The sequence below is a fragment of the Octodon degus genome, unplaced genomic scaffold (genome assembly GCF_000260255.1).
Source record: "Octodon degus isolate 3935 unplaced genomic scaffold, OctDeg1.0 scaffold00093, whole genome shotgun sequence".
NCBI lineage: Eukaryota > Metazoa > Chordata > Mammalia > Rodentia > Octodontidae > Octodon > Octodon degus.
The window spans coordinates 4,848,189-4,859,282 of NW_004524669.1; the positions used below are offsets into that span (position 1 = coordinate 4,848,189).

The window sequence follows — 11,094 nt, forward strand, 5'->3', positions numbered from 1 at the left end:
TCCCCTTTTTTTATTTAGTTCCATCATTTAAATATTATAGGTGTGTTAACTCAGCAAAATATTCTAAAAGAGTTCAGTAGTCCATAATAGTACTGGGTCTTCCGCTTCACTGACAGTGTCAGAAATTGTTGACCTGAGTCCCCTACAGCTCAACAAGGCAGCTGTGTTTACCAGTCAAAGTCATGCCTGCACTGCAGTCTCAAAAGAGGTAACCACTGATGGCTCAAGTATTCCTCTAAACACAGTTTCAAGGCTTCACCCCCTTGCTGAAACCCCTCTTACTGGCTCACTCACAGGAAATTTGATATTTTGCAAAGGTGAACCATTTCTGCTGCAAGGGCCTGGTACCTGGGCCTACTAAGGCCCATAGCTTTCATAAGATCCCTAAAAGGGCCCCTTATCCACAGATCTAAGAACCCCCCCAAGGATACCAGGTGACTGCTTGGTGGCGAGATAGAGTGATGATCCATAATTCCTAGGACACTAGTCCAGCTCCCAGCAGTGATAGCAGAAGTATCAGAAATCGTGTGGACAGAAAGCCCACCAGATGCCTTGGCTACATGTTTCCCAATGTTTACTGCATCAGGGCACACACAGAAGATGTCTTAATATATGAAAGGCACATGGCTGCCCCCTCTCTGGTTCGAGAAAGAGATTTGACTTTTTGTGCCAGCTCACAGTCCCTGGACTGCAAGCAGGCTCTGACGGCTCTTCTTCTTCTTCTTTTTTTTTTTTTTTTTTTTTTTTTTTTTTGGCAGAACCAGGAATTAAACTCAGTCCCTTGCACTTGCCAGGGAAACGCTTATTCCACTAAGCCATCTCCGTGACCCCATGATGACTCTTGAGTGAGCACTACTCCTAGTCCTGTTCGAGGACACCCCTCCCACATTCTCCCTTGCTCCAGGCCTGAGTTCCCAACCAGCCATCGTTCCTGAAACTGCAGGCCTGTGACTGGCCTTAGACTCCAGTGTCCTTCAGGAAGGCGGTGGTATGGGAGAGGCAGTGTGGCTGTGGAGGAGGACACCTGCCCACGATGGTGCTTTCCCTCCACTGGTGTAGAGCCTGGCAGCCTACAGGTCAGCATGCCAGACCCACCTCCTGGCATCAGTGATTCTTTTGTGATAGACAAAAGCCCTTCCTGATATGACTGAGGCCCCAAGAACTACCGGGTCACCAGGGCCCAAGAAAATAGCCCTTTGCCCCACCTCTTGGTTAAAGCCGTCCCGAGCACACGTTGTTCCTATTGCCTGCTGCACTGATCATGAAGTCACGGGCCACTGCCACACGTGTTGCACACGTGCCACCATGCCCCTCCTGATAAGCACCATAGTAGAGGAAGTCACCCAGCCATTCCTCAATCCTAGGGGTTGGTGGCTGGTTTTGAACTTGTGCTGACTGTTGATACTTATTTACTTATCATTTGTAGTATGAAAAAATAATATGAAAGGCACAGTGATTGAAGTGAAGGCCATGCCCTCCCAAGGCCCAATCCTATTGTCCTAAGACCTGCAGGGGCAAGCATCTTGAGCAAATTTGAAGCACAAAAAATGATTAGAAAGCTAACTACTGCCAGAAAAAGCCAACAGCTTTGAAAATCCAGCAAGCCCTACTACTGGCTTCAAAAAATTAGAGAGTTCCTGTCCCTCATAAATAAGTACACAATGCTTGAGCCCATTCCCCCTGTGGCAGCACGATTTAAACTCTCTCTCCAGGAACTCAGGTGCCCATCTTTCTGACTATTTTATTTTCTTTCTTTTTCCAGGAAGCTTCCCTGACTCGGCTTCGCCGCCATGGCCACTTCTCAGCACTGCTGCTCTAGCCCGCCTGTCCCAGGTTTGCACAAGTGCAGGTGTGAACCCCTTTCTGCAGCCTGAGGCCACCTCCTGTGCAGCCTCTTTGGCGAGGGTCCCTAAGGCTGTGCACATCGCAGGATTAGGGTAGGGAGAGGTCATCTTTAAGATGGTGGAACATTTGCAGAAACTGACAGAGCGCATATCTGACACCACTCCAGGGTAATTTATTGAATATAAAACAGAAATTCAGTGCCCTTAATTTAGCAAGGGAGGGACTAGATGGGGCTATTCCCAGAAATATTTACACCAGGAGCCACGACTTCTGGCTGGGTGGCACCACATGGAGAGAAGATCAAGCCTGTTCACTGGATTTGTGGCTCTAGGAACTAAGAGTCAGAAGCCACTGTAAGACACAGACAGAGAGAAGACCAAAGACCAGCCACATCCCACAGTCCTGACCAAGTTCCCTGAGGCCCGCCACCAAGAATCATGGATTTGCTATTGTCTCTACAAAAAAAGGCACTGACACATAATGGAAAGAGCACGGTCCCCAGAGTCAGCTGGCCTGAGTTGGCACAAAGGTGGGTAACTGAGACAAGTTCTGCAGCTCTCAGAGACTCAGACTCCCTGTCTGCCCAAAGGGTGCTGATCTTACCTTCCTTGAAGGATTGGATGGGAATTAGGGGGATGCATATAAGCTTCTTGGTGCACAGTAGGTGCTTGATTATAAAAGTAGTTATTGATGACAAAAGGGGAATGGGTGGCTGGTACAAGATGACAGAAAATCCCCAATTTTCCTTTGAGAATATGTGTGCATCTCATGATCTGAGAATGAACCCAGCACTCCATTATGGAGTCACCTGCAAAGAGCTGTCTGGTGGGACAGAGAAAGGCTGTGTAACATCTTTCCTTTTGGTTATATGGTGCTGATTCACCCCATCATGCTTTGAAGGGCAGTAAAACCTCAAATAATTGAGAACTTGACCTCCACATAGAACAAACCTCCTCTCTTCTCTCCTTCTCTCTCTAGTCATGATCACAGGTTTTCAAGGCTAAGAAGGTGATGATGACTTGTGTTTCCAAAGCCTCCTGCTAGCTGAAGGCAGCAAGGAAAAAGAGAAGTCATGAAGTTTACACAGGACTTATTGGCACAAGAGGGTGACTGTGTCAATCAGAACTTGAATGTAAGATACCCCATGATGCAGAGAGTTGGGCATATTGTGGCCAGTCCCGAAATCAGGAATGGAGGACTTGGGAGAGCAGGCATCTTTGGGACGTGCCTAAGGTGTCCCTTCTTCCAGGTGCTGAGATGAGTGGGCAGATGGCCTTATCAGTCTTCCTGGCTAGGGCACCGGCTGGGACACTCCGGTCTTGAGAGTCCTTGGGGTCTTTTGCTTGTGCCCCTTGAGTCTTGGTCTGGCCACTTCTGGGGCTTCCATGTTTGATGGCTGCACTGCTGACCTCAAGGTCGGTTCTCCTGGAGCTGGGGTGGTGGCCATAGCCACTGCTGCTAATGACAGCTAAGAAGCAAGGGTAAGACAGGGGAAGGAGAGGCAGGTATCAACAAAAGGTGACAAAACTTGTGGTAATTGCTGTCTCTAAGGATACCCTAATTAATCCCATTACAACCCTCAGCAACCAGGAAATACAACAGAGATAACAGAGACCTTGTTGTGTACCAGACTTTTAGGGAAAAGAAGACCATGTAGGTCCCGCCTTCTTAGACAACCTAGAAAAGTCCTTCTTTCCAACCATTTCTCTACATGAGTACCCCAGGGGAGAGACAACAGGGAGAGGGGTATCAGTTCAGTCACTCTTGCCAGGGAACAAAAGGGAAAGAGTTTCCTCTGAAGCCAGACAACCTTCGCAAAGCATCAGTAGAAACTCCTGGTAAAGTGAGACAATGTGTGGAGGTGGCACTGCTGTGTCCCAGGGTCCTTCACTTTCCCAATCCAACCCCTCTCCTTGAAGATACTCACAGATTCTCACAGAGGATGGATTCTCACCGGACATCCTGCAAGACAGAAAATGACAGGATAAAACCTGGAGATGTGTCTAGGTTCAGCTAACTTTCAAAGGTTCTGACTTTTGCATACATTATTTTAATCCAGCCTCATAACACAAAGTTGAGATAAAAGCCTCCATTTTCAGGGCCAGCCTGATAGCTCAGCAGACTAAAGCACCTGCTTAGGCAGAGCGCAGCGGCCAAAGTTCAATCCCCAGGGTGCCATGCCAGCCCTGTCCTGGGCGCCTGCTGAGATGGTGACTGAGACTGCGTGTGGTGGTGCGCTCCCAGCACTTGGGAGACTGAAAACAGGAGAATCACTACAAGTCCATCTCCATAGTGAGACCCTGTAGATCTTCTCCTAAATCACTGTAGAAAAAAAAACCCTCCATATTCCCGATGAAAATGTAGAGACATTATGTGATTTCCCAGTACCATGAAGCTACTATGTGGCATATGCAGTAATGATCCCCAGGTGACTGAGGGTTCTGCTGATGGCACCATGCGCGGCCACCTGTGCTCACAGCCTGCATCTGACATCCCTCGCAGGAAGCTGCAGCTGAGTTCACCTGTCCACCCTTGTCTCCCTCCCTCCTTGGGTCATCAGTGCTGTTGTTTCTCTTGTCCCAGATTCCAGTGACCCCTCAGCTAGATGGGAAAACCCTCAGTCACCTTCTCCCTTAGCACCACAGTGCTCCCTCCACCCCTCACCTGCACTCCTCACTCTCCAGCAGCTTGCGGTAGGTAGCGATCTCCACGTCCAAGGCCAGCTTCAGGCTCATGAGCTCCTGGTACTCACGCAGCAGCCGGGACAGCTCATCCTTGGCCTGGCGCAGGGCACCCTCCAGCTCATCCACTTTGGTCCAGGCATCCTTGAGGGCACTGTCCCCTCGCTGCTCAGCATCAGCAATAGCTGTCTCCAGATTGGAGCACTAAGGGACAGAGAACAAGGAGACTCAACGTAAAATAATGTTTAGATCAGAACTCTGTCAGTTTACTGATGAGATCTAAGGTTTCTGTAAGAGCTGCAAAACCAGTACCACAACTTGAGGGTCTGCTGTGATCCATTACAGGTGAACATTTCAAAAAGTTGGCATGAGAAAGGATGGAATACTTGCATTTCATGAGGTCAGTAAAAAACTTCAATGTTTGCAAAGCTGTCTAGTGCCTGCAGTTGGGGGCCACAGATGATGCTAGGTTACACCAGATCCAGAAAACTGTGCCTGAGACTCCAGCTGAACCACCCTTAAGATTCACACAGCAAGCCAAGGGTCCTACGGGTGGATTTCTGCTGAAGGATATCTCTCTAGGCTGGAGCTTTCCTCCTGTTAGTGCCAGGAGGACATGTGTCTGGCTTCCTCTAGCACACTGCAGGAGGATCTGATAATGCCCCTACATCTAGCTTGAAAGGGAATATTCTTCCCCTAGAAAGAAGCTACTTACAGCTACAACCTCAGAACTAGACTCTGGTGAACACCTAGGGGCACTATGGTTCTAAGTGCTTGGGGATGAGGGGACGGTCCACGTGGAGTCTTAGTGCCGTCCCTGTGGCACACTCCATGTGACTTGGAAGTTGGGGGGCACAGGAAGGAGAACTGTTGATTTGGCAGTTCTCTCACTGGCAAGGTTGACCTGGTTCTTTGGGAAGTCCCACAAAGGCTCCTTTAGACTCTAAACTCACTCCTCACTGATGCAATATTGGATTTTCTGCTTTCAGGTAAGGTATGCATAAGTATAGGTGGTCCATGGCACAGGACAGAGGAACACGAGAGCATCAACCTGTTATTGTGACAATTCATCCCCAGGATAAGCCACAACCTGAGGGGAAAGGATTGTTATAGAGGGCCCTGACACATGCCCCATGTGCATACACACACACACACACACACACACACACACACACACATATCATGGCAGCAGGAGGAGGAGACACAAGGCCCACTCTCCAAGAGGTACATCTCAAGGGATGCAGGCCACATTTGTTAGCCAGAGAAGAAATCTGAGCAACAGGACACGAGATTCAAATTTTGACCCTGCTGATGACCATATAGTAATCTTAGGCAAATCACTTCTCCTCTCCAGCCCATGTGCCCTACTTGTCTACTGGGGAGTCCAAAGAATGGGCTTGCAACTTCCTAATCTTGGTAGGGCATCAAGGCAGGGAGTGGAAGAGGGGCTGTGCATAGCCCAGAGACCTCTAACACCCAGAGGGGAGACTTGCTTCTTCCCAAAAGGTGGAGCCCTGTGTACCCATCACAGAAAAGGAAACTGAGTTTCAGCCCACTCCATGAGGCCATGGCTCACCTGCCGCTTCACACTGATGATGTCACAGCGGATCTTCTGGATGGGCTGACTCAGCTCTGACATCTTATTCCTGGTATGTTTGAGGTCATCTCCATGCCGGCCAGCTGCTAGCTGCAGCTCCTGGATCTAGTATTATAGAAGGGAGAAAAGGGTGATAAGACAAGGTAAGAAGTCCTGGGAAGATCCTTCCATGGGTAAATGAGCCAGGAGGACCACAACAGGAAGTGGTAGAGTCAGTACTGGGTCCCCTTCTGGCTCAGGCCAAGAAGTCCACTATATTCTCTAAGCAGAATCTGTCTGCTCTCCCTCTTGTCTCAGACCCTGGTCTACAATCCTTCCTAGGCTGGGTAGAAAAAGTTGCAGGTCATATCTTTCAGGCTCACCCCAATGTGAGCAAAGATCTGATGCTGTCCTTCTTATTTGCCACATAGAGTGACATCTTCTGCAGCCCCATTTCTGCCCCAGGAATGGAGACCTAGTAGTGACAAGCTAGGTATGATCCCTGCTCATCTCACTTGCATTCTCCTGCAGCACTTACTAGGAGCAGAGAGGAAGGAAGCCCCGGGGCTTGTGTGCTGTTGAGGGCAGAAGGCTGTGGGCAGAATTGGTAGCACTGGTGGTATCTCCTTTCCACATGTTTAATCATTTGGAAAAGAGGAAATGATGTGGCAATGGGCAGGGAACAAGTGATAGGAGGGGAGTGAGGGTGAAGTACCCACTGTCCTGGCTGTTGGCAGTGTTATGGTTTGGATCTGTACTGGACCCCCTAAAGGTTTATGTGCTCATGCTTAGTCTTCAGCTTGGCCCTATTGAGAAGTTGTGGAATTTTCAGGTCAAGCCTAAAAGAAGGAAGTTAGATCATTCTGGGTGTGGCCTTGAGGGGAATGCTGGAGCCCTGCCCCTCCTCTTCCTCTCTGCTCCTGGTCATTAGCAGGTGAGAGGCCTTCTGTACCATATACTTCCATCACGGTGTCCTGTGCCACTCAGGTCCAAAGCAACAGAGCTAATCAACCATGGACTGAACCCTTAGAAAGTGTGAGCCCAAAAAATGTTTTTCCTCCTAAATTCATTTTCGCAGGTGTTTGGGAAAATACCTGAGATGGAAAGGTAGAACAGCTGATTCCAATGAATGTGAAAAGGAGGGCTCGAGGGTCCTAGAGAATGCCCGGATAAAGGGTTTCCTTATGGTCCCCCAGAGGGCCTTCCCCCAAAGCCTAACTCCATTGCTAAGAACACTCTAGAATTCTACTCTCTTGGAAGTCCTCCTGTACTTACCGGAAAAGAGATCCGGGGGTCCCCTATTGATCCCCACCAAACCTGAGTTTATGCATAGTGACCCTGCCCTCTGTATGTGATGGTCCTACCCACAGACAGCTTGCCCCTATTCCCAGTAGTGTCTTGTTTTGCACTTCCGTTCTTACCCCTGTCTCTTCCTCTTTTCTGGATATGTCCATCTGTACCAGTTTTCTGATTTATCTTTCATAAGACTTTATGCTGAGAAGTATTTTTCATTCAGCACATCTACAGCAGCATTTGTCGCATTCACTGGTGGAGGTGACACTACCCAGGAAGAAAGAAGACTCATCCCATGCCCACCTTGGTCTGGTACAGTGCCTCAGCCTCAGTCTTGCTCTTCTGGGTGATGTCCTCATAGTGGGTGCGGACCTCAGTGATGATACTGTCCAGGTCCAGGTCCCGGTTATTGTCCATGGACAGGATGACAGAAGTCTCACTTGTATGAGTCTGGAGTTGGTCAATCTCCTGAGTGGGGAGATGAAGACAGACCCAAGTTCCCCTGATTGGCCCCATCAGTCCTCTAGGCCAGTGATCCCTAGAAGAAGGTGTCACCAGGATGCACAGGTCTCCTGTACCATATACTTCCATCACGGCGTCCTGTGCCACTCAGGTCCAAAGCAACAGAGCTAATCAACCATGGACTGAACCCTTAGAAAGTGTGAGGCCAAGTAATGTTTTTCCTCCTAAATTCATTTTCGCAGGTATTTGGGAAAATACCTGAGATGGAAAGGTAGCACAGGTGATTCCAGTGAATGTGAAAAGGAGGGCTGGAGATGGAGCTCAGAAAGGCTGTGGGAGGTGCTCAGCAGGAGGAAGGCATTTCCCACAGCTCCACAGGACCCAAGAAGCTGTGCCTCAGCAGGACCTCATAGGACCACTTTGTCCTGCCTATGAGCAAGCCTTCTACCATGGCCCAGATTAATTATGCCCTATGTACGTGGCCTCCCAGGACAAGGGCCTATGTTTCCAGTCATCGAGGGCCAGAATTGTCACTTTTCCATTCACAGGTCTTCTGTGTCAACCATAAATCCCTCCTGTTGGCATCCCTCAATGCAATTCAGGTGAAGCCCTTGGATGGAAAAAGGCAAAAGAATGGGGGCTAGAAGCAGCCTCACCGCATCATGCAGACACTTGAGGAACTTCATGTCTTTGTCCAGAGAGTCCACCTTGGCCTGAAGCTCCACCCTGGCTATGTAGGCTGCATCTGTATCCTGTCAAGTGACACCAAGCACCGTTAGTCAACTGACCCTGCTCCCATGAGCTGCACTGCCCCTAGCCCTGGCCCCAAAGCCATCTGTCTTGCGGGCTTTGACCACAGGTGGAAGGATATTGATGAACGGTCATTTAACATCAATTTACTCTCAAACTCACAGGCTCTTTGGGAATAGTAAAAGGAGAAGAAGGACTGTCTTCTATTATACCTGGAGAACATAATCCCAAAAAGGTACTGAGACTCCTTATGTCACATAGGAAGAGGAGGGTTATTTAGGGGGCTCCAAGTCCCAGACCAGAATTCTCACCTGTTCGTCTCCGTATATTTCCTAGGTATGTGTCTTTCTTCTCTAACTCACTAGAGGCCAGGACCTGGTGCCACCCACCCCCAGGCCCTAGGCCCCACCTGGTGGCCTGGGCTGAAGCCCTGTGCAGAGTTATTCAGGATGGGGATGTGAAGAGATTCTTCTCTCCCTACCTTCTTGAGCACCACAAATTCATTCTCAGCCTCTGTGCGCTGATTAATCTCCACCTCGTATCTGTGAGTAGGAAGAGAATGTGGAAAGAGACTTCAGACTCGTGGGTCAAGTAAGCTTTTCCTACTAGTTGGGCAGACACACAGGCTGCAGGGTGCCCAGTATCATCCCCTTGGGGTGAGATCTGAGACCCAGTAGTGGGAATCAGAAGACCCTGGTTTGCCTCACTGCAGCCTACCCATTATGCCCTAGCCAATGACCTCTCATCGAGTAGAATGGGCCTCTCGGCCACAACTCTAGAAGGGTGCCTGAGCTCGTGACTCTGGAACTTGCTCCTCACTCTCCTAAAATATAGCCAAGAGATCATATGCAGGACTAGTGACCCCCTGGCGGCACATGCTCACCTCTTTTTGTAGTCCTCCACCATGTCCCTCATGCTCCTGAGCTCTGAGTCCAGCCTCACCCTGTCCCCAGACAGCATCTGTAGCTGCTTCCGCAGGCTGCTGATGTGGCCCTCGTAAATGGGCTCCAGGTTCTGCCTGCAGTTGTTCAGGTCCAGCTGCTGCAGCAGCTCCCACTTGGTCTGCAGCACCTGGTTCTGCTGCTCCAGGAAGCGCACCTGGAACCCAAACCAACATCCATCTGGAACCACATTGATGCCATCATGCCCTGGGGAATGCACCGCTGACTCCTCTGAGTAAGTGGGCTTCCTGAGTTACTTGGGTCAACTTCTGGTGCTCTGCACTTGGCATCTGCTACCAATGAAATCCTGATTAATCCAAGTGCTCATACTTCAACCTTCTAAAACCTCACCAAGGGGCAGACCTCACAACTGTCTTCTATTGCCTGATCCTGGTCAGAGGAGATGTTCTTTTATGTCTCAGCTATGTTTCTTTCTATGCTATGAGCCTACCCTTCACTACTTCCTTCTCTCAGCTCTTCATGTTCTGTAGAAAGCCAGGGATCTAACCAGATGTCCTCCAGAAGCCTGTTACTTTCTTAAGGAAGCACTATCATCTACCCAGGTTCCTACCCTGCTATGTAAAAATACCTAGAAACTACAATCATTTATTTGTTCCTGTGTTCTACCTATCATGCAAATCCCACCTCCCTCTTTATGATGAGAAAGCCCTTCCAGAACCCCAGCAACACCCGATATACACACTGTCCAGCCCATGCTGAGGGAGCATGGGGGCTGCTCCTATCCAATTGGCTTGCCTTTTCCTGCTCCTAAAAACCCACCTTGTCAATGAAGGATGCAAACTTGTCATTCAGCAACTTGATCTGCTCCCGCTCTTGGGCCCGCACTTTCTGGATCTCAGGGTCCAGCTCCATATTGAGGGGAGCCAGGAGGTTCTTGTTAACAGTGACTCGGTGGATGCCCCTAGGTGGGCACACAGACAGACACCCTGGTGCCAGGGCCAAGCTGCCAAACATGCTACCAGCAAAGCCTCTGGGCTGGCTGCCTCCATACCCAGTGCCATGCTCAGAGCTGTATCCTCCAGCCCAAATACCACTGTTGGCCACATGGAAGGAAACATGCTGATTCCCTCCAAGACTGTAGAGGCTCCGGCTGCTGAAACCAGCCCCACCCCGTTGGCCAGGAGCATGGTAAGAGGCCACACCACACTTCGCCTTCCTTGGCACCACTGCAGAATGCACACTGAAGTTGCCCTTGTAACCGCTGGGGTTGCTGTTCAGTTGCCAACTCATGGTGGTAGATAGAACAGGCAGAGCTAGAGAAATGCAGTCACTCAGGTCTGGAGAGCGCAAGTCCTGAGGAGTCAGAGTGCTGCCTCCTCCTTTTATCTCTGCTGAGCCTGGGACACCGGAAGAGGGTGTCTCTCTGTATTATCTCCTGCCTTGCTAAAGGGCTACAGGCAAGGGGCAATCTGCACTACAGAGATCTCTAAGTCCTTTGCAGCAAGGAAGGCCTCTTGATAGCAGGTAGAATATGCTGCCCTTGCACACTACATTTGTCTAATTTGGAGTTTATCTGTGCTTTCTA

General features: G+C 49.7%; 1 protein-coding gene across 1 annotated transcript; it reads right to left on the reverse strand.

Annotated features, from left to right (window-relative positions):
- Window positions 1–2,845: 2,845 nt before the first annotated feature.
- Window positions 2,846–10,799, reverse strand: LOC101586409 (keratin, type II cytoskeletal 74). Its single transcript, XM_004638000.2, has 10 exons — window positions 10,329–10,799; window positions 9,491–9,705; window positions 9,089–9,149; window positions 8,514–8,609; window positions 7,699–7,863; window positions 6,103–6,228; window positions 4,510–4,730; window positions 3,773–3,807; window positions 3,146–3,313; window positions 2,846–2,889 (listed from the first exon to the last, which is right to left on the reverse strand). Exons 1-10 carry the CDS (start codon window positions 10,797–10,799, stop codon window positions 2,846–2,848), a joined length of 1,602 nt encoding a protein of 533 aa, XP_004638057.2.
- Window positions 10,800–11,094: the final 295 nt, after the last annotated feature.

Coding starts and splice junctions, on each gene's coding strand:
- LOC101586409 (XM_004638000.2), bottom strand. CDS start 10,799: ATGAGTTGGCAACTGAACAGCAACCCCAGCGGTTACAAGGGCAACTTC. Junction 9,706..10,328: donor TTGCATCCTTCATTGACAAG/GTGGGTTTTTAG, acceptor TTTGGGTTCCAG/GTGCGCTTCCTGGAGCAGCA. Junction 8,610..9,088: donor AATTTGTGGTGCTCAAGAAG/GTAGGGAGAGAA, acceptor GTCACTTGACAG/GATACAGATGCAGCCTACAT.